The sequence below is a fragment of the Oncorhynchus keta genome, chromosome 3 (genome assembly GCF_023373465.1).
Source record: "Oncorhynchus keta strain PuntledgeMale-10-30-2019 chromosome 3, Oket_V2, whole genome shotgun sequence".
Classification (NCBI taxonomy): Eukaryota; Metazoa; Chordata; class Actinopteri; order Salmoniformes; family Salmonidae; genus Oncorhynchus; species Oncorhynchus keta.
This window is the reverse complement of record NC_068423.1, coordinates 27,917,915-27,943,628: the sequence shown is the minus strand read 5'-3', so window position 1 is coordinate 27,943,628 and position 25,714 is coordinate 27,917,915. Positions and strand designations below refer to the sequence as shown.

The 25,714-nt window shown below is 43.6% G+C and overlaps 1 protein-coding gene and 1 long non-coding RNA gene across 3 annotated transcripts in view; both read left to right on the top strand.

Annotated features, from left to right (window-relative positions):
• The window catches only part of tacc2 (transforming, acidic coiled-coil containing protein 2), a 58,289-nt gene extending 39,340 nt beyond the window's left edge, over nt 1–18,949 (top strand). The window contains exons 12-18 of the mRNA XM_052497048.1: nt 5,851–6,027; nt 6,280–6,356; nt 7,819–7,862; nt 13,705–13,865; nt 14,139–14,245; nt 15,781–15,901; nt 17,283–18,949. Of these exons, the coding sequence (XP_052353008.1) occupies nt 5,851–6,027; nt 6,280–6,356; nt 7,819–7,862; nt 13,705–13,865; nt 14,139–14,245; nt 15,781–15,901; nt 17,283–17,348 (753 nt within the window). The 3' untranslated portion in view covers nt 17,349–18,949. The remainder of the gene's footprint in view (nt 1–5,850; nt 6,028–6,279; nt 6,357–7,818; nt 7,863–13,704; nt 13,866–14,138; nt 14,246–15,780; nt 15,902–17,282) is intronic.
• On the top strand, nt 92–3,976 carry LOC127915279 (uncharacterized). 2 transcript variants are annotated; one of them, XR_008090852.1, is made up of 5 exons: nt 92–3,020; nt 3,056–3,117; nt 3,194–3,307; nt 3,607–3,706; nt 3,750–3,976. It is a non-coding gene; the product is annotated as an uncharacterized LOC127915279 (long non-coding RNA). The 2 variants fall into 2 exon arrangements; XR_008090851.1 differs by having other exon boundaries at nt 92–3,307.
• Nucleotides 18,950–25,714: the final 6,765 nt, after the last annotated feature.

The window sequence follows — 25,714 nt, the reverse complement described above, 5'->3', positions numbered from 1 at the left end:
GCATGAGACACCACAAATACATAAAGAGAGACAACAACATGAGTAGCAACACAAAACAACAAACAGACATAGCATGGCAGACATGACACAGCATGGTAGCAACACAACATGACAACAACATGGTAGCAGCACAAAACATGGTACAAACATTATTTGGCCCAGACAACAGCACAAAGACAAGAAGGTAGAGACAAAAATACATCAGGTGAACCAGCCACCAACTGTCAGTAAGAGTGTCCTTTCACCTTTATTTAACCAGTTGAGAAAAGCAGTGCAACAGCAACAACAACAACAACAACAACAACACAGAGTTACACAAATGTACAAATGTACAGTCAATAACACAATAGAAAATAAAAACCAAAGATCTATGTACAGTGTGTGAAAATGTAGAAGAGTAGGGAGGTAAGGCAATACATAATAGTACAAATAATTACAATTTAGCATGAATACTGAATGAAGAGATGGAGATAAAACTGTCCAGTTTGAAGCTCGTTACAGTCGCTATCTGCAGCGAACTGAATAGAGGAGAGACCCAGGGATGTGTGTGCTTTGGGGACCTTTAACAGAATGTGACTGGCAGAACGGGTGTTGTATGTTTATTTTTTTTATTTTACCATTATTTAACCAGGCAAGTCAGTTAAGGAACAGATTCTTATTTTCAATGACGGCCTAGGAACAGTGGGGTTAACTGCCTGTTCAGGGGCAGGATGACAGATTTGTACCTTGTCAGCTCGGGGATATCAACTTGCAACCTTTCGGTTACTAGTCCAATGCTCTAACCACTAGGCTACCCATAGAGACACCAATGATGACGGCTGCAGTAGGTATCTCAGATAGGGGGGAGTGAGGCCTAAGAGGGTTTTATAAATAAGCATCAACCAGTGGGTCTTGCGACGGGTATACAGAAATGACCAGTTTACAGAGGAGTATAGAGTGCAGTGATGTGTCCTATAAGGAGCATTGGTGGAAAATCTAATGGCCGAATGGTAAAGAACATCTAGTCGCTCGAGAGCACCCTTACCTGCCGATCTATAAATGACGTCTCCGTAATTTAGCATGTGTAGGTTGGTCATCTGAATCAGGGTTAATCAGATCTCCCGAGTGGCGCAGCCGTTTAAGGCACTGCATCTCAGTGCTAGAGGTGTCACTACAGACCTTGGTTCGATTCCAGGCTGTATCACAACTGGCCCAGCATCGTCCAGGTTAAGGTTTGGCCGGGGTAGGCCATCACTGTAAATAAGAATTTGTTCTTAGCTGACTTGCCTAGTTAAATAAAGGTTAAATAAAAAATATAAAAATAGTTTGGCAGCTGGGGTGAAAGGAGCAATTGTGATAGAGGAAACCAAGTCCAGATTTAACTTTAGCCTGCAGCTTTTATATGTGCTGAGAGAAGGACAGTGTACCTTCTACCCAAACTCCCCAGTACTTGTATGAGGTGACTACCTCAAGCTCTAAACCCTCAGAGGTAGTAATAACACCGGTGGGGAGAGGGGCATTCTTCTTACCAAACCACATGACCTTTGTTTTGGAGGTGTTCAGAACAAGGTTAAGGGCAGAGAAAGCTTGTTGGAAACTAAGAAAGACTTGTTGTATAGTGTTTAACACACAATCCTGGGAGGGGCCAGCTGAGTATAAGACTGTATCATCTGAATATAAATGGAGGAGAGAGCATCCTACTGCTCAGATGTTGATGTAAATTGAGAAGAGCGTGGGGTCTAGGATCGAGCCTTGGGGTACTCCCTTACTGAGAGGCAGAGGCTGAGGCTTCAGATGTTCTGACTTTATACACTGCACTCTTTGAGTTGGTTAGCAGGTTAACCAGGCCAAAGATCCCTCAGAGACATCAATACTCCTTAGAGACACCAATAGTCCTTAGCCGGCCCACAAGAATGGAGTGATTTACTACCGTGGTTCCCAAACATTCAACCTCGAGCTGTGTACCCCCTCTAGCACCAGGGTCATGAAGCGTGGTATGTGTTCATGATGATATTTTAATTAAAGAAAGCACTGAACACTGAATACAAAACAATAAACGACCGTGAAGCTATAAGAACTGTGCTGACACAAGCAACTAACATAGACAATCACCCACAATGACAAAACAGGCTACCTAAATATGGTTCCCAATCAGAGACAACGACAAACACCTGCCTCTGATTGAGAACCATATCAGGCCAAACACAGAAACAGACAAACTAGACATACAACATAGAATGTCCACTCAGATCACACCCTGACCAAACAAAACATAGAAACATACAAAGCAAACTATGGTCAGGGCGTGACAACCAGGGTCAGCTGTACCCCCTCTAGCTCCAGGGTCAGCTGTACCCCCTCTAGCCCCAGGGTCAGCGCAATCTCTAATGTTGTTTCTTGCCATCATTGTAAGCCTGCCACACACACACTTTACGATACATTTATTAAACAGAAGAATGAGTGTGAGTTTTTGTCACAACCCGGCTCGTGGGAAGTGACAAAGAGCTCTTATAGGACCAGGGCACAAATAATAATATAATAATAATAATCAATCATTTTGCTCTTTATTTAACCAGCTTACATATAAAACCTTATTTGTTCATCTAAAATAGTGAATAACTCACCACAGGTTAATGAGAAGGGTGTGTTTGAAAGGATGCACATAACTCTGCAGTGTTGGGTTATATTGGAGAGAGTCTCAGTCTTAAATCATTTCTACACACAGTCTGTGCCTGTATTTAGTTTTCATGCCAGTGAGGGCCGAGAATCCACTCTCACATAGGTACGTGGTTGTAAAGGTCATCGGTGTCTTAACAGCGCGATTTGCCAAGGCAGGATACTCTGAGCGGCAGCCCTATCCAGAAATCTGGCAGTGGCTTCTGATTAAATTACATTTTCACAGAACCCCTTGTTGCAATTTCGATGAGGCTCTCTTGTTCAGATATCGGTAAGTGGACTGGAGGCAGGGCATGAAAGGGATAACGAATCCAGTTGTTCGAGTCATCCGTTTCGGGAAAGTACCTGCGTAATTGCTCACCCAAGTCACTCAGGTGCTTCACAATGCTAATCACATTAGCCTGCGTTAGCTCAACCGTCCCGTGGGAAGGGACACCGATCAGGGGATGGATATGGGGTTAGGTCTCTACTTGGCACTAAGGGGATGGATATGGGGTTAGGTCTCCACTTGGCACTAAGGGGATGGATATGGGTTAAGGTCTCTACTTGGCACTAAGGGGATGGATATGGGTTAAGGTCTCTACTTGGCACTAAGGGGATGGATATGGGTTAAGGTCTCTACTTGACACTAAGGGGATGGATATGGGGTAAGGTCTCTACTTGGCACTAAGAGGATGGGGATGGATGACATAGGGGTTAGGTCTCTACTTGACACTAAGGGGATGGATGGCACAAAGGGGGGATATACGGTCTCTACTTGGCACTAAGGGGATTGGCAGGTCTCTACTTGGCACTAAGGGGATGTTAAGGTCTCTACTTGGCACTAAGGGGTGGTTAAGGTCTACTTGACACTAAGGGGATGGATATGGGTTAAGGTCTCTACTTGACACTAAGGGGATGGATATGGGGTTAGGTCTCTACTTGACACTAAGGGGATGGATATGGGGTAAGGTCTCTACTTGGCACTAAGGGGATGGTTAAGGTCTCTACTTGGCACTAAGGGGATGGATATGGGTTAAGGTCTCTACTTGGCACTAAGGGGATGGTTAAGGTCTCTACTTGGCACTAAGGGGATGGTTAAGGGGATGGTTAAGGTCTCTACTTGGCACTAAGGGGATGGTTAAGGTCTCTACTTGGCACTAAGGGGATGGTTAAGGTCTCTACTTGGCACTAAGGGGATGGTTAAGGTCTCTACTTGGCACTAAGGGGATGGTTAAGGTCTCTACTTGGCACTAAGGGGATGGATATGGGGTAAGGTCTCTACTTGGCACTAAGGGGATGGTTAAGGTCTCTACTTGGCACTAAGGGGATGGTTAAGGTCTCTACTAAGGGGATGGTTAAGGCACTAAGGGGATGGTTAAGGTCTCTACTTGGTCTCACTGGCAAGGGGATGGGATGGTTAAGGGGATCTCTACTTGGCACTAAGGGGATGGATATGGGGAAGGCCCAGAGATAGACTAGTATCCTGTCCAAAGGATGTACCTGGATGTTCATTATTTCAATCGGGACAGAGTGGGCTGCTTACCCAGTGTTGTGGCAGGTTGACTGAGCCAATCCTTAGGAATACTAGCTGTCATCAAGGCCTCAGTTAATGGGGATACTAATCAAATCCAGTCTTTGCCTCTACAGTATGTTGGCTAGCGCAGTTGGTGGCTGTCTTGGGGGCTGAGGTCCAATCCCTAAGACTACCAAGTCTTCTTGGACCTGCTTATCCTTACAACTGCTACAGGTTGTCCCTATGGACCTTAAGCAGTAGAGCCAGTGTTATAATATCATACAATAGAATAAGAAAGGTATTAGTGGTTAAATGCTGCAGCTAGACCCAACACATCTCTCTAGGACTACTGTATTAGTGGAGCTTTACATCTCCTACACCCCCATGAGGCCCCAATCCCCCACAGGGAGGATTAAACCATCCACGGCTGTTTTGGGGGGAGGCAACTCCATGATCAGATTCTGGGTTATGATGTCATAATCAGATTCTGTGTTAAGAGTCTGTGTTCAGACATATCATGTGACTAGCTAATGTTTTTTAAAGATTTTTTTTATTTTTACGTCTTTGTTTATTACAGTAAAGATATCCAAGTTGATTTTCTGATGCCCTGCTGTATGGGACCAAGCGCTACTGAACTTGTCTAATATGGAAAACCCTGTCAATTTCTTTTAACCTTTATTTTACTTAGGCAAGTCAGTTAAGAACAGATTCTTAGTTTCAATGACAGCCTAGGAACAGTGGGTTAACTGCCTTGTTCAGGGGCAGAACGACAGATTTGTACCTTGTCTGCTCGGGGATTTGAATTTGCAACCTTCCGGTCACTAGCCCAACGCTCTAACCACTAGGCTACCTGCCGCCTCTACACTCGAACCACTAGGCTACCTGCCGCCTCTACACTCTAACCACTAGGCTACCTGCCGCCTCTACACTCTAACCACTAGGCTACCCTGCCTCCCTGTCAGTTACTCTAACCTGTGGGCAGTGGAAGTTAGACGTATTAATTTAAAACTGGTTCCAGGTCAGATTGGAAATCAAGTGTTTTACACAGGACCTTTTACACCTATCAAAATCATAACAGCTTCCTCTGACATTGTGATGCGCTTAGTCACATGATTCATGACACTAACATTGTGCTACTACCTATCCCTGTCCCTCTCCAATATCATGCAGCATTCATCCATCAATAGATATATCCCGCCTCTTTCCCCTGCCTAGACCCAATTACAGCCAAGCTGTTGCAGCATCAGCCAATCACTGGCATTGAGGACTGCTCCATCCAAACATGTTGCTACCAGCTGCCTAAGTCTCCAAGAGCATCATTACAGAGGCTGCATCATTTTGCATATTGAGTTTGGCCGTGGTTTGGGGTATCTTGGTGTAGAGCATCTTGGTTTGGGGCATCTTTCTGATCCGATATGATGCAGCCTTGTGGCTTGGTTTGGTTCAGGATCCTCCAAAGAGTGTGAATTGTCTTTAGGGGTTTAAAGTGCAGGTAACTTTCCCAGGTTTTCCAGAAATTCTGGATGGAGGATTCCACAATCTTCCAACTGGGGTTTCTGGGAAAGCTTCCAGAACACAACTCTAGTTTTCTGTCACCATTAGATCAACCAGATACCTAACTAACGGTCTGTTCCTGTGTCTCTCCCCCTTCTCTTCTTCCTCCTCTTCCTCCTCCTCCTCCTCCTCCTCCTCTCCCCTGACCTGGCTTCGGCGAGCAGCAGAGAGACAGAGAAGTGATGTCATCAACACTGGACAGGGACTGCGCGGATACCAAGAGTTCTCTCTACACCCGGACAGCGGGCTACGGAGAGGGGGAGAGGGAGAGCGCCTATCCACCCAAAGACATGGAGCACTCCCTGGGCATCGCACGAGAAGAGGTACCCCTCTAGACCTACACCCAAACCACTCACTACTGTCAAGTTCATATCCATTGTGGGAAGTTTACTGTATGACAGTATTGGAGGAACAGGTTGACATTCAAACAGTATAGTCAATACAAATGCAGATTATATAGATAAAAACACATGCATTTTTTTTTGTATACAGATGTAAATATAAACACTACGGCCTGATGTCTTCACAGTTCTTCATGTGATGTGTACCTAAGTCCTATTCATCCTACCTTTCAGATCGTGTCCAAGGAGAAGGAGGTACTGGAGTGGCAGAGGAAGTACGAGGACAGTCGACAGGAAGTGCTGGAGATGAGGTGAGTTGATCACCCGTCAGTCCGTCTGCTTGGTTGAAGATAACGAAGGACAGGTTCATGGGACCAGAGACGTTGGTTACCAGTTGGTCCCTTTGTTAAGAAATCTTCCGCATTCATGTAAAGAGTTATGGGATATTAGAATTTGGGGTTGTTCAGGTTTTGGGGTGGTGGTTTGGGGTGTTGTGGTTTTAGGGTGGAGGGTTGGGGTGGTGGTAGGGTTTTGGGGAGGTGGATTGGGATAGGGTGGAGATGCAGCTGGCTAGGAGAGCCTATAGGCTTATATCATTAGGCTGATTGGGATAAGGAGGGTTAAGTAGCTAAGAGGGGAGGCCCGGCTAATCTACCCACTCTCTGGCAACCCCAAACAAGCAGCATTGTCATAGGCAGAGAGAGAGAGAGAGAGAGAGAGAGAGAGAGAGAGAGAGAGAGAGAGAGAGAGAGAGAGAGAGAGAGAGAGAGAGAGAGAGAGAGAGAGAGAGAGAGAGAGAGAGAGAGAGAGAGAGAGAGAGAGAGAGAGAGAGAGAGAGAGAGAGAGAGAGAGAGAGAAAAATAGAGAGAGAGAGAGAGAAAGGGGGAGAGAGAGAGACAGAGACAGAGGGAGGGGAGAGAGAGAGAGAAGGGGGATTGAAAGAGAGAGAGAGAGAGAGAGAGAAAAAAGAGAGAGAAAAAGAGAGAGAGAGAAAATAGAGAGAGAGAGAGGAAAGGGGGAGAGAGAGAGACAGAGACAGAGGGAGGGGAGAGAGAGAGAGAAGGGGGATTGAGAGAGAGAGAGAGAGAGAGAGAGAGGGAAGGGGGAGAGAGAGACAGAGACAGGGGAGGGGGGAGAGAGAGAGAGAGAGAAGGGGAGAGAGAGAGGGGGAGTTAATATGATTAACATTCTCGTTGTCATTGTTATCACTTTAATACTTACTGTCTCTTATATTTCTGTTGGACTATCGGTGTTATGTGCTTACTTTGACAATGGAAGTGTTTACTTTCCATGTCAATATCGTTTACTGAATGCATTGCCACAGAGAGAGAGAGAGAGAGAGAGAGAGAGAGAGAGAGAGAGAGAGAGAGAGAGAGAGAGAGAGAGAGAGAGAGAGAGAGAGAGAGAGAGAGAGAGAGAGAGAGAGAGAGAGAGAGAGAGAGAGACAGGGGGAGAGAGAGAGAGAGAGAGAGAGGGAGAGAGAGAGAGAGAGAGAGAGAGAAATGGAGTCAGTAGCATTGAAAACAAAGCCAAGGCAGATTTAGACAGGTGGACGAGGCTATTTTTATGAAGTTTTAAAGATAGCATCGTCCACCTCACACTTGTGGGTGACAACACTGTGCGTGATTGCCTCTGTGAAGAAAGCACATGATTGGTGTTTTGACACATTACTTCCTGTCTGTGTGCCTTTAAGAAACGTTCTACATGTATAAAGAACAAACACTGGAATATTTGTCTGTTTATAAATAATCTTTGCCCGTCTGTGGCTCACAGGAGAATCGTGGCAGAGTATGAGAAGACCATTGCACAGATGATTGGTGAGTGTTTCTCTGTGTAGTGTCTCATACATAAATCTACCAACCCCAGCATGGCACCTGGGTTTTATACCGTACATGATTGCTATACCAATATGTGGTTTGTTGTTCAGTATGTTAATAATTAGCAAAAACATCTTACGTTCCCCAATTCATCATTTTTAAAGATGAATCCACGTGATGCAAGCTACAGTGTGTTTCCACCTTGCACATCAAAACCTTTCAGTTTTTTTGTATTGTATGACAATAATTCAATGGCCTACGCTTTCCAGCCTCACTATTATCTTCCAGATCAAACCCACAAAGATTCACTCGTTGTCCTTTTTTATCTCACTACTCTCGTTCACTTCTCCCTTTCCCACCTCTGAAACATTTCTGAAGCTCTGCTCTGATTTTAGTTTTTTAATAAGATTTCCCATTGTTCATATTGCGTCAGGGATATGGGGTCAACTTCAATCAATCCAGGAAGTTTAACAGACATTCCAATTCCAATTGTCCAGAATGCTTCTCTATGAGAAAACAGTTAGAATTGGAATTTCAGGTTACTTCACGAAATGGATCAAATTGAAAATGACCCCAACCCAACACTCAACACTCTCGCTTAAAGGAGTTATAGCCGACATGTTTTGTTCTACCACGGCTACTGCTCTCTCACGTGTCCTGCAGGGTTGGGGTCAATTCTCATTCAGTTCTGTCAATCCAAGAAGTAACTGTAAATGACAGTTTTCCTACATTTGTCTCTATAAGCAAGTTTCCGACAACCTTTTTTACGTGAGTAAAGTACGTCAGATAAAAACAAATTCATGAAAACAACACATTTTGTCGGTAAACTTTCCAAATGTCAACAAAACAAAATACTCGAGACAAGACAGGATCTTTTTTGTGTCTGTAAAATAAATTACGCTAGAAATGGAAATGATTTAATTAATTAAATAAATGTAATTAATTCGGTGAACTTTCAAAATTTTGTCAAACCAAAGTTAGTAAAATAAATGATACGATAAATGGTGGTGGAAACTATTTTATGCACGACTGTTGATACAATAACCGTCATATGGAAGTAAACTTGGAGTCATGACATGATCTGTTGTGTGGTCGTCCCACTACGACTCAGGAAACCATGCAGTTTATTAGACTACAGATGTGTTGTGTGGTCGTCCCACTACGACTCAGGAAACCATGCAGTTTATTAGACTACAGATGTGTTGTGTGGTCGTCCCACTAGGACTCAGGAAACCATGCAGTTTATTAGGCTACAGATGAAACAAGTTATGATGAACTTCACAGGGGGGTGAAAGTTTACGGTGACGAGTTTGATGCTGATTTACAATAAATATCCAGGTTCTTATTCATGGTGACACGATGATCGATGCTTGGCTGCCATTTTGACAAATGAAAATAATCTCGCTCTTTTGTCCGTAGTAATCTCATCATGTAGACTAGTTTACCCACATCGTATCTGAGAACTGTTGGCTCAAGCACACCTGCCAATACCGGAGGGGGCACATTCACTATATAATGGAAACCAGCAGTAGAGTTGAAAATTATATGGAAACACATTTAAAACCTCTTAAGGATCGGACCCTGTTTTTCAATTTTCACCTGTAATGACATATTTAAAATATATATATATATATATATTTCACCTTTATTTAAACAGGTAGGCTAGTTGAGAACAAGTTCTCATTTGCAACTGCGACCTGGCCAAGATAAAGCGTAGCAATTCGACACATACAACAACACAGTTACACATGGAATAAACAAAACATACAGTCAATAATACAGTAGAACAAAATAAAACAAAAAGTCTATATACAGTGAGTGTAAATGAGGTAAGTTAAGGAAATAAATAGGCCATGGTGGCGAAGTAATTACAATATAGCAATTAAACACTGGAATGGTAGATCGGCAGAAGATGAATGTGCAGGTAGAGATACTGGGGTGCAAAGGAGCAAAATAAATAAATATATGGCTGTAGCTCAGTAGAACTATATGGAAACCCATTTAACTGATATTTTTTAATTCGGTACGGACTTTTATCCGCAACAAGTCAACTTGATGGGAAACTCATCTCTGGTGGGGGAACTATGCACATTTTTATTAATATAGATTTTAGAATATTCGTATGCAAATCTGTCGCCAATTGGATGGAAACCTGGTTTATGAGACACGTTTGAATTAAAATTAGATTTGAAACGGATTGACTCCAACCCATGTGTCCTGCTGCCCTCCCAGCTTGATAACACAACTCCTTCTTTTGTGTTCTGCTGCTCCTATTGTGTAACAGGGCTGCCAGGTGAGTAATCGAGGACTCTGCCCCGTTAGTTGTTTGTGTCTTCAGATCACATCCATCTGTCAGAGAGAGATAGAAGTGACATTCATCTTCCCATTTCTGTTGTCTTTTATTTTTGTCCAGACTTCTCTGTGAGCTAACTGGTGAAAGTGTACCTTTGTTAGGTTCTACACCAGAGTTCCATAAGCAAGACATTCACATAGGACACTATGTAAAGCGGGACCTTTTTGTTCTTTCTTCCCCTGAAGTACACAGCAGGAACCTTTAACTCTCTCTCTCCCTAACACACACACACACACACACACACACACACACACACACACACACACACACACACACACACACTGTCCATGTTTGTTGCGTATAGGTCCTTGAAGATCGTACGTGAGCAGTATTAAATAGTTCAACCATAGCTTCGTCGGAGGTTTCGTGGTATAAATCAGCTAAAGAGGGGTCGGAACCTGATGTAAATCAGTGAACCCTCGCAACACGTCAAACCAATCAAATGCCTTGTTCCTCCGAGTGCCGTAGTAAAGACTAAACGTGACAACAAAACAACCACGGGTTTTCAAACCATTTTAGAACGTTTGCAGTGCGCTGCTTCTTAAACAATTTTAGAACGTTTGCAGTGCACTATTTTTCAAAACATTTTAGAACGTTTGCAGTGTGCTGGTTTTGAAACCATTTTAGAACATTTGCAGGGCGCTGGTTTTCAAACCATTTTAGAACGTTTGCAGTGCGCTGGTTTTCAAACCATTTTAGAATGTTTGCAGTGCGCTGGTTTTCAAACCATTTTAGAACATTTGCAGGGCGCTGGTTTTCAAACCATTTTAGAACGTTTGCAGTGCGCTGGTTTTCAAACCATTTTAGAACGTTTAACAATAAGGTTTGTTTTAAGAAAAGTCAACTAAACTTGTAAGCTACCTAGGTATAACTAACTAGCTAGCTACTAGTTAATACATTTCTCTCACGATTATAAAGCCAGCTAAATTTGAATAAAAACAGCATATTATTGACCTAAAAGGTTAGCTGTGTTAGCCCAGTCGCAAGCTTATTCAGGGTCAGTGATATATAGAGCAACCATGTACTGTCTATCGATGGGAACAACTGGAATAATTTTTCAAGCAAATTAATTCAATAAATCAAAATGAACGTCATAAAATGTTAGCTGTAATGCTAATCTCCTGTTGTTTAACTGTTAGCTGTAATGCTAATCGCTAGTAATTTAACTGTTAGCTGTAATGCTCATTTCCTGTAGCCTACATGTTAGCTGTAATGCTCTGTAATGCTAATCTCCTGTTGTTTAACTGTTAGCTGTAATGCTAATCGCTAGTAATTTAACTGTTAGCTGTAATGCTCATTTCCTGTAGCCTACATGTTAGCTGTAATGCTCTGTAATGCTAATCTCCTGTAGTTTAACTGTTAGCTGTAATGCTAATCGCTAGTAATTTAACTGTTAGCTGTAATGCTCATTTCCTGTAGCCTACATGTTAGCTGTAATGCTCTGTAATGCTAATCTCCTGTAGTTTAACTGTTAGCTGTAATGCTAATCGCCTGTAGTTTAACTGTTAGCTGTAATGCTAATTTCCTGTTGCCTGACTTTCATCTCCTTATTGTCATACTGTACCTACATTACAAGGGTTGGATTTGCACTAAACAATTGTATATGTCAGCACTTAAAAGGCATGTACACAATCTGATATATGATTCACCTCATATACACTGTCTAATGTTTTAAATTCACAACGTAGAGCTCAACATGTAAACCATGTGTGAGTTTGAGCTATTCTCTGCTTTATTCGCTGCTATTCTCTGCTTCAGATGACAGATGCCCATAAGGCCTGCCATCATACTGTAGGCCTATGGTCATATGATAAACTGCTAAATGGATTCACATGGCCGACATACTGAGAGAGAGTGACAATCAAATGAAAACAGATTAGAGATCTTAAAACTAGAAAAAAACACGAATTGTTAATTTGAGAATACCACACAGAAACACAGACACGTCACAGGCAGAAACCCTTCCCCCTATATATTGCATGAGTGTGATATGTGATGAATCAACATTGACACTAGTTAATTTTGAATAATAGTTTTAACAAATTAAACAAGTTTAAACACTTCACATCAAAGAATCGACACTTCGTCACTTTCATCAACATTTACAAATAATATAACTGGTATGTAAAGATTAGACATGTTAGTGTAAACAACAATAGATAACTGGTATGTAAAGATTAGACATGTTAGTATAAACATTAATATATAATTGAGCAGTCTGTTATAGTCTGTTATTACTAAAGCCTCATTTCAGATGAACAACATAAAACTGCATACCAACGTTGTTCCACTGATCCCTGATCAATTGATTGTCAACTCATTTGATAAGTTGAATCAGGTGTGTTATTGCTGGGCTGGAACAAAACCCTCTACGTCCAGCAGACCTCCAGCAGAGTTGGATGGCTCCAGTAATAGATACAATAGATACATTGTGTTCGACTGTATTTTTGTATTTTTTTTTTTTTAACCTTTATTTAACCAGGCAAGTCAGTTAAGAACACATTCTTATTTTCAATGACGGCCTAGGAACAGTGGGTTAACTGCCTGTTCAGGGGCAGAACGACAGATTTGTACCTTGTCAGCTCGGGGGTTTGAACTCACAACCTTCCGGTTGCTAGTCCAACGCTCTAACCACTAGGCTGCCCTGCCACTGCAGGTAAGCCTAGACATATAACCCAAGGCATATATACCCTTAGTCTCTTGTGCAGTTCATTGGGATTTCTCTCTTAATCTGCAAACAGGCTTTCAAAGCTTTCCATAGCTGAGGACAGAAAACACGAGTCAAATTAGACACCGTTGTTATATAAAAGACCACTGTATTCTGTTCGCCACACAACGTAACCCTGGTTCTCCCAGCCTGTAATCTCACTGACTCGTTATTAACTACTGCTCGAATAGGGTTGGAACGTTACAATGTCAGTGTGTTGCTCTTTCCCGGAGTCTGGATCTCGTTCATTTCACTCATCGTTCAAGTGTTTGTTCTGTCTGCACGCTTCACACCAGAAATACACGCTTGATCAATATCGCCTTCATGCTAAAATGTCCCTAACGCAGGCGTCATTAACTACTGTAGGAACCTACTGTGCTTTTAGTGATTTCTAATCTGTGTGTGTTCGTGTGTGTGTATGTAAGTAAGCATGTGGGTTGTGTATGTTGATATGCGTATGAGCAAGTGTGTGTGCGTGTCTGTCCGTCTGTGTCTGCGTGTATAGCTGGGCTTTTTTACGTATGAGAATGTGTATGAGCAAATGTGTTAGTGTCTGTGTGTGAAGGACCAAGAATAAAATCTAATCTATATCCTCTCTCTCTCTCCCTCTCTCTATCCCCCCTCCTTCCCATCTCATGTCTATTTTCTCTCTGTCCTCTCTCCTCTCTCTCTCTATTCTCACTCTGTCCTCTCTCTCTCTCTCTCTCTCTCTCTCTCTCTCTCTCCTCCTCTCTCTATTCTCTCTCTGTCTTTTCTCCTCTCTCTCTCCTCCCTCCCTCCAGACGATGAGCAGAAGGATAAGTCTCTGTCTCACCACACCATCCAGCAGCTGATCATAGAGAAGGACCAGGCTCTTTCAGACCTCAACTCTGTAGAGAAGAGTCTGGCTGAACTGTTCAGACGTTACGAGAAGCTGAAGGACGTCCTCGAGGGCTACCGCAAGGTGGGTACACACAGAGAGACACATACCAACACACAGACACATGGACAGACACACACAAACACCAACCAATCTTACTACCGCACACACTGCTAATGGCTGTCCATCAATGTCGACGATGACGTTTGTCTGCTTACTGTATACCTTCTAGTGATATAGTAGATGCTCTTATCTAGAAACACTTCCAATCTGTGCATTCAACAGAATTAGACCAATCACAAAACAGGATCTTTGCAAGTGAAAACTATCTTTCTCTCTCCTTTACCTGTCTCTTAGAATGAGGAGGTGCTGAAGAAATGCGCTCAGGAGTATCTGTCCAGGGTCCGTAAGGAGGAACAACGTTACCAGGCCCTGAAGATCCACGCCGAGGAGAAACTAGACAAGTGAGTGCACCTCGCACACTCTGGTTGCACTCACCGTGACATTCAAAGCATGGTAGACCTCATACGTGCTCAACCGAGTCAAGTCAAACTTCATTCATAGTGGATTGTCTCAATACACTGAATTAAATCAAAACAGAAAGATATAGACAACCACAGATATTATAGAATCTCAACCAGCTGTGAACCAGTTACTTGTTGTTGATAGAGGTGATCAGATGATCACCATGACACTAACATCCTGTATGTTCTGACCACCATGACACTAACATCCTGTATGTTCTGACCACCATGACACTAACATCCTGTATGTTCTGATCACCATGACACTAACATCCTGTATGTTGTGACCACCATGACACTAACATCCTGTATGTTCTGATCACCATGACACTAACATCCTGTATGTTCTGACCACCATGACACTAACATCCTGTATGTTCTGACCACCATGACACTAACATCCTGTATGTTCTGATCACCATGACACTAACATCCTGTATGTTCTGACCACCATGACACTAACATCCTGTATGTTCTGACCACCATGACACTAACATCCTGTATGTTCTGACCACCATGACACTAACATCCTGTATGTTCTGACCACCATGACACTAACATCCTGTATGTTCTGATCACCATGACACTAACATCCTGTATGTTCTGATCACCATGACACTAACATCCTGTATGTTCTGACCACCATGACACTAACATCCTGTATGTTCTGATCACCATGACACTAACATCCTGTATGTTCTGACCACCATGACACTAACATCCTGTATGTTCTGATCACCATGACACTAACATCCTGTATGTTCTAACCACCATGACACTAACATCCTGTATGTTCTGACCACCATGACACTAACATCCTGTATGTTCTGACCACCATGACACTAACATCCTGTATGTTCTAACCACCATGACACTAACATCCTGTATGTTCTGACCACCATGACACTAACATCCTGTATGTTCTGACCACCATGACACTAACATCCTGTATGTTCTGACCACCATGACACTAACATCCTGTATGTTCTGACCACCATGACACTAACATCCTGTATGTTCTGATCACCATGACACTAACATCCTGTATGTTCTGACCACCATGACACTAACATCCTGTATGTTCTAACCACCATGACACTAACATCCTGTATGTTCTTACCACCATGACACTAACATCTTGTATGTTCTGACCACCATGACACTAACATCCTGTATGTTCTGACCACCATGACACTAACATCCTGTATGTTCTGACCACCATGACACTAACATCCTGTATGTTCTGACCACCATGACAATAACATCCTGTATGTTTTGACCACCATGACAATAACATCCTGTATGTTCTGACCACCATGACACTAACATCCTGTATGTTTTGACCACCATGACAATAACATCCTGTATGTTCTGACCACCATGACACTAACATCCTGTATGTTCTGACCACCATGACACTAACATCCTGTATGTTCTGACCACCATGACACTAACATCCTGTTTGTGTATCTCAGGGCGAACTCCGACATCGCCCAGGTGAGGATGAAGTCCCGTCAGGAGACAGCAGCGTACCAGGCCTCTCTCAGGAAGGAGACTATGAAGGTGGACTCACTGGAGAGAACTCTTGAGCAGAAGGTACTGACAATGGATAAGATTTAATGGACAACCATGAAGTCCTAGATAATCACGCTTTGTCAATAAATGCCCCAAGAATGCACGCATTATTTGTGACGGACACAGGATTCAAACCGAGGTCTCCTGTTAGCCCCCTGAGCTAAAGGCTAAGCAAGACACACGTCTTCAGGATATTGCATTATACAGATGAAGGATCTTAATTTGATCACCCTGTTGCAGGAGAGCGTTACTGCAGTGCAGGAAATGGGAAACGTGTCGTGTATTTAAGGTTTAAATAGGCCTCCAAAGATAGTTATTTCCACTTTGAGGTTTTACCCTTGATTTTCCCTTACGAAAAATGTATCAAGCACTACAAAAACATTATAATCCACATAATAATTCACATCTCCTGTTGTTGCAGGAATATTTTCCAGTTGTAGAAAACTGGCTCAAATTAAGATCCTACATCTGTATGTGACAGAATGCAATAGAAGCCAGGTGTCATGCATGCCAATAGACTGTGTTAGCCCTTTGAGCAAAAGCCTAAGGCAAGTTAGAAGTCTACAGACCTAATAAACATGACCGACTGTAATGGTTCCCAGTTGTGCCAATCTTTTTGTCTTATCTTATTCATTTTGCCTAAAATATCATTAAGTGTTAGTCACATCTTTGTCATTTGAATAAGTCTGAGTCACTGGGTCCACAACCTAAATGAATGGTTAACTGTAGGAGTCACTAGATGGGACAAAAACATCCCCTGACCCAGACTACGCTGGGCCAAGTGTGCACCGCCCAGTGGGTCTCTCGGGTTGCGGCCGGGTGTGACAGAGCCTGGACTCGAACCAGGATCTCTAGTGGCACAGCTAGCACTGCAATGCAGAGCCTTAGACCACTGCACCACTCGTGAGGCCCTTGCAGCTTGTATTTTTTAACCAGGTTAACTTGAAGGCTGGTGGTGATTGGTTAGTAACAGGGAAGCAAGATAGTCGCCTGCCCGATATGTTTAACTAGAGGCAGAGCCCACACTCATCGCTTGCTCCCCTGCAGCTCACCAGCTGATGTGCTGAGTGTGTCCCATCCAGAACTGCGCATCTCTGGTGCATATATTAATTGTTCTAATCACTGAAAGCTCTCAATCTCTCCAAAAACTCTTGTCCAGTCCATTTAGTAGTCAGATTTTAGTCACAGAAGTAATTTAGTCTCATCTTGTTTTATTCAAATGAAATAAAAAATAATGGTTGTTTTTAATTCCATTTTTTTCTGGGCCTATTTAGTCAGTTATAGTCTCATCATTTGCCACTGAAAAATTGTTGCTTGATGAATATTTTAGTCACATTTTTTGGGGGGACGAAATGAACACAGAATTACTCTAACCTCATGGTTTTGTCTCTCTTCCTTAAAGAACAAAGAGATTGAAGAACTGACCAAGATCTGTGACGAGCTGATCGCCAAGATGGGAAAGAGCTAGCAACACTGAATACGTCCATGTCTCCAGGGCCTGAGGGGGAAGGAGTGGTATAGAAGAAAGAACCACATCCTCATCTTTTTCTCTTCTTTTACGTCCAAACCTTCCCTTTGGACTGATGGGCAGTTGGACAGATGGACAGTTGGACAGTTGGACAGATGGACAGCTGGACAGATGGGCAGCTGGACAGATGGGCAGTTGGACAGCTGGACAGATGGGCAGTTGGACAGATGGACAGCTGGACAGATGGACAGCTGGACAGATGGACAGCTGGACAGATGGACAGCTGGACAGATGGACAGATGGGCAGATGGACAGTTGAAGCCACAGTGGTTTCTGGATTTAATATACTACTGACTGACTGTGTACATGTATCTACTGGCATCATTGCACCCCCAGAGTATTGGGAAGGGTCAATGGTTGTCTTCTGTTTCACCCAGTACATTTTGATGTGCCAATGTGCAAAACATGTCCTGTATCAGGGATCCGGTGAAAGAGTGTTTTGAAATGTACTCTATATCATAAATGAGAGAGAGAGTGTGGTGTGTGTGGGCGTGTGTGTGGGCGTGTGTGTGGGCGTGTGTGTGGGGGTGTGTGTGGTGTGTTGGGTATGCACAAGTGTGCAACTCAGTCTCATGTACACATTTACAGTTTGTACACATGTTGTGGTGTGTGTGTGTGTGTGTGTGTGTGTGTGTGTGTGTGTGTGTGTGTGTGTGTGTGTGTGTGTGTGTGTGTGTGTGTGTGTGTGTGTGTGTGTGTGTGTGTGTGTGTGTGTGTGTGTGTGTGTGTGAAAGCGTGTGCGTGATAGAGAGAAAAGGTGAGTGCATTGATTGAAGATAGACCGATATGCGATGTGGTTGCCATGACAGCAAATGATAGGGAAAGACGGTTCCCTCCTCCAACTCCTCAACACTAGAGAGTGAAACACAGAGGAAAAGAAACCCATATATATATATATATATAGAATAAATCAATGAATCGTTCAGTTAATAAGAAATATACTTGATCACAGAGAACTGCATGTGGAAGTAGAAAAATAGAAACGTCTTTTTTGTTTTGTAAGTAGGAAGTTGATGATTATAATAGAGATATATATATATATATATATCTGCATTTTGATACAATATTGTGTTTAAATGGCTTCCCTTGGTCGTGTTATCGTGCAGATACTTTGTGAGGCCTAATTTTATGTCATATCTTTTCTTGGAGGAAAAAAAAAACTAAACCTGTGATGGGATTTTATTTATTTTTATTTTAATATTGAGGATGTTTGACCGGTAATTATTCCTGTAATAATCAGGACTGAGGGTAGATAAAGTAATTCAATCTGTCACAGTCCCTGTTATAATTGATGTGTTCACAAGGTGGAGCTCCGCACAGCTACACGTCCGGGTTCAAATGGCGAGTGTTGGTTCTGAGTGCTAGATGGGCGGAGTTTGCAGTTTTGGGACTATTCTATTAATCTGTTAAACCAGGCAAGATCAATCAAGCACCGATAATGTAACTGAATTGATTTCTAATACTATTTGAACCCAGGTCTGCACAGCTATAGTGTACAGCATCTGAAACGTGAAACGTGAAATAAAGGATGACAATAGAAACGTGGGATGTGGCTTCTTTGACAAAACAAAAACAAAACAACAAAACACCTCCAAAGTGATTAGGCCAGCGTTTCCCAACCTAGGGGTCGCAACACCACGTGGGGTCGCCTGATATGAAAATGGAGTCCTAGGAGGAAAATGAAAATTGCACACACACACACACACACACACACACTCACACACACACACACACACACACACACACACACACACACACACACACACACATACACTCACACACACAACATGTGTACAAACTGTAAATGTTCATGAGACAGTGCTGGGAATGTGCATACCCAACACACCCACCCACCCACACTCTCTCTCATTTATGACTCACACACACACTCACACACACACACACACACACACACACACTCACACACACACACACACACACACACACACACACACACACACACACACACACACACACACACACACACCTAGGATTCTCAGTGCTGTGAATGTCATGTTTATTTCACAACACATTGTTTTACGTTTGCGGTGTGCATGTGCCTTCACACTCAACAGGGTGAAATCAACACCAAATATTAACATTTGGACAATGTTTCTGTCACCCTGTACAGAGTAGAAAATTAACACTGGCGAAATTCACAATACGCCAGAGTGAACTAATGATTATTTCACTCTACTCTGAAGTGAAATATAAAATGCACTCACTCTACAGTGGAATAAAATGTAATTAAACGGTGGGATATATTTCCCCGGGTGTCTTTTTCTTTTTGAGTGAATAGTAGAGATACCACCCATGACTATATTTGTAGAGAGATACCACCCATGACTGTAATAACTTTCTGAACATTCGAGACGTGTAGTCCACTTGTCATTCCAATCTCCTTGCATTAGCGTAGCCTCTTCTGTAGCCTGTCAACTATGTGTCTGTCTATCCCTGTTATCTCCTCTCTGCACAGACCATACAAACGCTCCCACCGCGTGGCCGAGATACCACCCATCTGGTGGTCCCAGCGCGCACGACCCACGTGGAGTTCCAGGTCTCCGGTAGCCTCTGGAACTGCCGATCTGCGGCCAACAAGGCAGAGTTCATCTCAGCCTATGCCTCCCTCCAGTCCCTCGACTTCTTGGCACCCGGAAACATGGATCACCACAGATAACACTGCTATCCTACTGCTCTCTCTTCGTCCGCCCACGTGTTCTCGCACACCCATGAGCTTCTGGTCAGCGGGGTGGTGGCACCGGGATCCTCATCTCTCCCAAGTGGTCATTCTCTCTTTCTCCCTTACCCATCTGTCTATAGAGATACCTCCTTTGAATTTCATGCTGTCACAGTTACCAGCCCTTTCAAGCTTAACATCCTTATCATTTATCGCCCTCCAGGTCCCCTCGGAGAGTTCATCAATGAGCTTGATGTCTTGATAAGCTCCTTTCCTGAGGACGGCTCACCTCTCACAGTTCTGGGCGACTTTAACCTCCCCACGTCTACCTTTGACTCATTCCTCTCTGCCTCCTTCTTTCCCTCCTTTCCTCTTTTGACCTCACCCTCTCACCTTCCCCCTACTCACAAGGCAGGCAATACGCTCGACCTCATCTTTACTAGATGCTGTTCTTCCACTAACCTCATTGCAACTCCCCTCCAAGTCTCCACCACTACCTTGTATCCTTTTCCCTCTCGCTCTCATCCAACACTTCCCACACTGCCCCTACTCGGATGGTATCGCGCCGTCCCAACCTTCGCTCTCTCTCCCCATGACTACTCTCTCCTCTTCCATCCTATCATCTCTTCCCTCTGCTCAAACCTATCTCCTGATTCTGCCTCCTCAACCCTCCTCTCCTCCCTTTCTGCATCCTTTGACTCTCTATGTCCCCTATCTTCCATGACTGTCCTCCCCTCCCGCTCCGTGGCTCGACGACTCATTGCGAGCTCACAGAACAGGGCTCCGGGCAGCCGACGGAAATGGAGGAAAACTCGCCTCCCTGCGGACCTGGCATCCTTTCGCTCCCTCCTCTCTACATTTTCCTCCTCTGTCTCTGCAGCTAAAGCCACTTTCTACCACTCTAAATTCCAAGCATCTGCCTCTAACCCTAGGAAGCTCTTTGCCACCTTCTCCTCCCTCCTGAATCCTCACCCCCCTCCTCCCTCTCTGCAGATGACTTCGTCAACCATTTTGAAAAGAAGGTCGACGACATCCGATCCTCGTTTGCTAAGTCAAACGACACCGCTGGTTCTGCTCACACTGCCCTACCCTGTGCTCTGACCTCTTTCTCCCTCTCTCTCCAGATGAAATCTCGCGTCTTGTGACGGCCGGCCGCCCAACAACCTGACTCGACCCTATCCCCTCCTCTCTTCTCCAGACCATTTCCGGAGACTTCCTCCCTTACCTCACCTCGCTCATCAACTCATCCCTGACCGCTGGCTACGTCCCTTCCGTCTTCAAGAGAGCGAGAGTTGCACCCCCTTCTGAAAAAACCTACACTCGATCCCTCCGATGACTACAGACCAGTATCCCTTCTTTCTTTTCTCTCCAAAACTCTTGAATGTGCCGTCCTTGGCCAGCTCTCTCTCTCAGAATGACCTTCTTGATCCAAATCAGTCAGGTTTCAAGACTAGTCATTCAACTGAGACTGCTCTTCTCTGTATCACGGAGGCGCTCCGCACTGCTAAAGCTAACTCTCTCTCCTCTGCTCTCATCCTTCTAGACCTATCGGCTGCCTTCGATACTGTGAACCATCAGATCCTCCTCTCCACCCTCTCCGAGTTGGGCATCTCCGGCGTGGCCCACGCTTGGATTGCGTCCTACCTGACAGGTCGCTCCTACCAGGTGGCGTGGCGAGAATCTGTCTCCTCACCACGCGCTCTCACCACTGGTGTCCCCCAGGGCTCTGTTCTAGGCCCTCTCCTATTCTCGCTATACACCAAGTCACTTGGCTCTGTCATAACCTCACATGGTCTCTCCTATCATTGCTATGCAGAGACACACAATTAATCTTCTCCTTTCCCCCTTCTGATGACCAGGTGGCGAATCGCATCTCTGCATGTCTGGCAGACATATCAGTGTGGATGACGGATCACCACCTCAAGCTGAACCTCGGCAAGACGGAGCTGCTCTTCCTCCCGGGGAAGGACTGCCCGACTCCATGATCTCGCCATCACGGTTGACAACTCCATTGTGTCCTCCTCCCAGAGCGCTAAGAACCTTGCGTGATCCTGGACAACACCCTGTCGTTCTCAACTAACATCAAGGCGGTGGCACGTTCCTGTAGGTTCATGCTCTACAACATCCCAGAGTACGACCCTGCCTCACACAGGAAGCGGCGCAGGTCCTAATCCAGGCACTTGTCATCTCCCGTCTGGATTACTGCACCCATGGCTGGGCTCCTGCCTGTGCCATTATACCCCTACAACTCATCCAGATACTACGCAGCCCGTCTGGTGTTCAACCCACCCAAGTTCTCTCACGTCACCCCGCTCCTCCGCTCCTCCACTGGCTTCCAGTTGAAGCTCGCATCCGTTACAAGACCATGGTGCTTGCCACGGAGCTGTGAGGGGAACCACCTCAGTACCTCCAGGCTCTGATCAGGCCCTACACCCAAACAAGGGCACTGCATTCATCCACCTCTGGCCTGCTTGCCTCCCTACCACTGAGGAAGTAGAGTTACTCAGCCCAGTCAAAACTGTTCGCTGCTCTGGCTCCCCAATGGTGGAACACACTCCCTCACGACGCCAGGACAGCGGAGTCAATCACCACCTTCCGGAGACACCTGAAACCCCACCTCTTTAAGGACCTAGGATAGGATAAAGTAATCCTTCTCACCCCCTCCCCCCTTAAAAGATTTAGATGCACTATTGTAAAGTGGCTGTTCCATTGGATGTCATAAGGTGAATGCACCAATTTGTAAGTCGCTCTGGATAGAGCGTCTGCTAAATGACTTAAATGTAAATGTAATGTATTTGTAGAGATACCACCCATGACTATATTTGTAGAGATACCACCCATGACTGTATTTGTAGAGATACCACCCATGACTGTATTTGTAGAGATACCACCCATGACTGTATTTGTAGAGATACCACCCATGACTGTATGTGTAGAGATACCACCCATGACTGTATTTGTAGAGATACCACCCATGACTATATTTGTAGAGATACTACCCATGACTATATTTGTAGAGATACCACCCATGACTATATTTGTAGAGATACCACCCATGACTATATGTGTAGAGATACCACCCATGACTGTATTTGTAGAGATACCACCCATGTTATTATTATTATTATTATTACTGTATTTGTAGAGATACCACCCATGACTGTATTTGTAGAGATACCACCCATGACTATATTTGTAGAGATACCACCCATGACTATATGTGTAGAGATACCACCCATGACTATATTTGAAGAGATACCACCCATGACTATATTTGAAGAGATACCACCCATGACTATATGTGTAGAGATACCACCCATGACTGTATTTGTAGAGATACCACCCATGACTATATTTGAAGAGATACTACCCATGACTATATGTGTAGAGATACCACCCATGACTGTATGTGTAGAGATACCACCCATGACTGTATTTGTAGAGATACCACCCATGACTATATTTGTAGAGATACCACCCATGACTATATTTGTAGAGATACCACCCATGACTATATTTGTAGAGATACCACCCATGACTATATTTGAAGAGATACCACCCATGACTATATGTGTAGAGATACCACCCATGACTATATTTGTAGAGATACCACCCATGACTGTATGTGTAGAGATACCACCCATGACTGTATTTGTAGAGATACCACCCATGACTATATTTGTAGAGATACCACCCATGACTATATTTGTAGAGATACCACCCATGACTATATTTGTAGAGATACCACCCATGACTATATTTGTAGAGATACCACCCATGACTGTATGTGTAGAGATACCACCCATGACTATATTTGTAGAGATACCACCCATGACTATATTTGTAGAGATACCACCCATGACTATATTTGTAGAGATACCACCCATGACTATATTTGTAGAGATACCACCCATGACTATATGTGTAGAGATACCACCCATGACTATATTTGTAGAGATACCACCCATGACTATATTTGTAGAGATACCACCCATGACTATATGTGTAGAGATACCACCATGACTATATTTGTAGAGATACCACCCATGACTATATTTGTAGAGATACCACCCATGACTATATTTGTAGAGATACCACCCATGACTGTATTTGTAGAGATACCACCCATGACTATATTTGAAGAGATACCACCCATGACTATATGTGTAGAGATACCACCCATGACTATATTTGAAGAGATACCACCCATGACTATATTTGTAGAGATACCACCCATGACTATATTTGAAGAGATACCACCCATGACTATATTTGTAGAGATACCACCCATGACTATATTTGTAGAGATACCACCCATGACTGTATGTGTAGAGATACCACCCATGTTATTATTATTATTATTATTACTGATTTGTAGAGATACCACCCATGACTGTATTTGTAGAGATACCACCCATGACTATATTTGAAGAGATACTACCCATGACTATATGTGTAGAGATACCACCCATGACTATATTTGAAGAGATACCACCCATGACTGTATGTGTAGAGATACCACCCATGACTATATTTGTAGAGATACCACCCATGACTATATTCGTAGAGATACCACCCATGACTATATGTGTAGAGATACCACCCATGACTGTATGTGTAGAGATACCACCCATGACTATATGTGTAGATATACCACCCATGACTATATGTGTAGAGATACCACCCATGACTATATGTGTAGAGATACTACCCATGACTATATTTGTAGAGATACCACCCATGACTATATTTGAAGAGATACTACCCATGACTATATTTGTAGAGATACCACCCATGACTATATTTGAAGAGATACCACCCATGACTATATGTGTAGAGATACCACCCATGACTATATTTGAAGAGATACCACCCATGACTATATGTGTAGAGATACCACCCATGACTGTATTTGTAGAGATACCACCCATGACTATATTTGTAGAGATACTACCCATGACTATATGTGTAGAGATACCACCCATGACTATATTTGAAGAGATACCACCCATGACTATATGTGTAGAGATACCACCCATGACTGTATTTGTAGAGATACCACCCATGACTATATTTGAAGAGATACTACCCATGACTATATGTGTAGAGATACCACCCATGACTGTATGTGTAGAGATACCACCCATGACTATATTCCTTGAAGAGATACCACCCATGACTATATGTGTAGAGATACCACCCATGACTATATGTGTAGATATTCCACCATGACTAAATGTGTAGAGATTTTGACTGGGCATGACTATATGTGTAGAGATACTACCCATGACTATATTTGTAGAGATACCACCCATGACTATATGTGTAGAGATACCACCCATGACTGTATTGTAGAGATACCACCCATGACTATATTCAGAGCCTGACTATATGTGTAGAGATACCACCCATGACTATATGTGTAGATATACCACCCATGACTAAATGTGTAGAGATACCACCCATGACTATATGTGTAGAGATACTACCCATGACTATATTTGTAGAGATACCACCCATGACTATATTTGAAGAGATACTACCCATGACTTTATTTGTAGAGATACCACTCATGACTGTATTTGTAGAGATACCACCCATGACTATATTTGAAGAGATACTACCCATG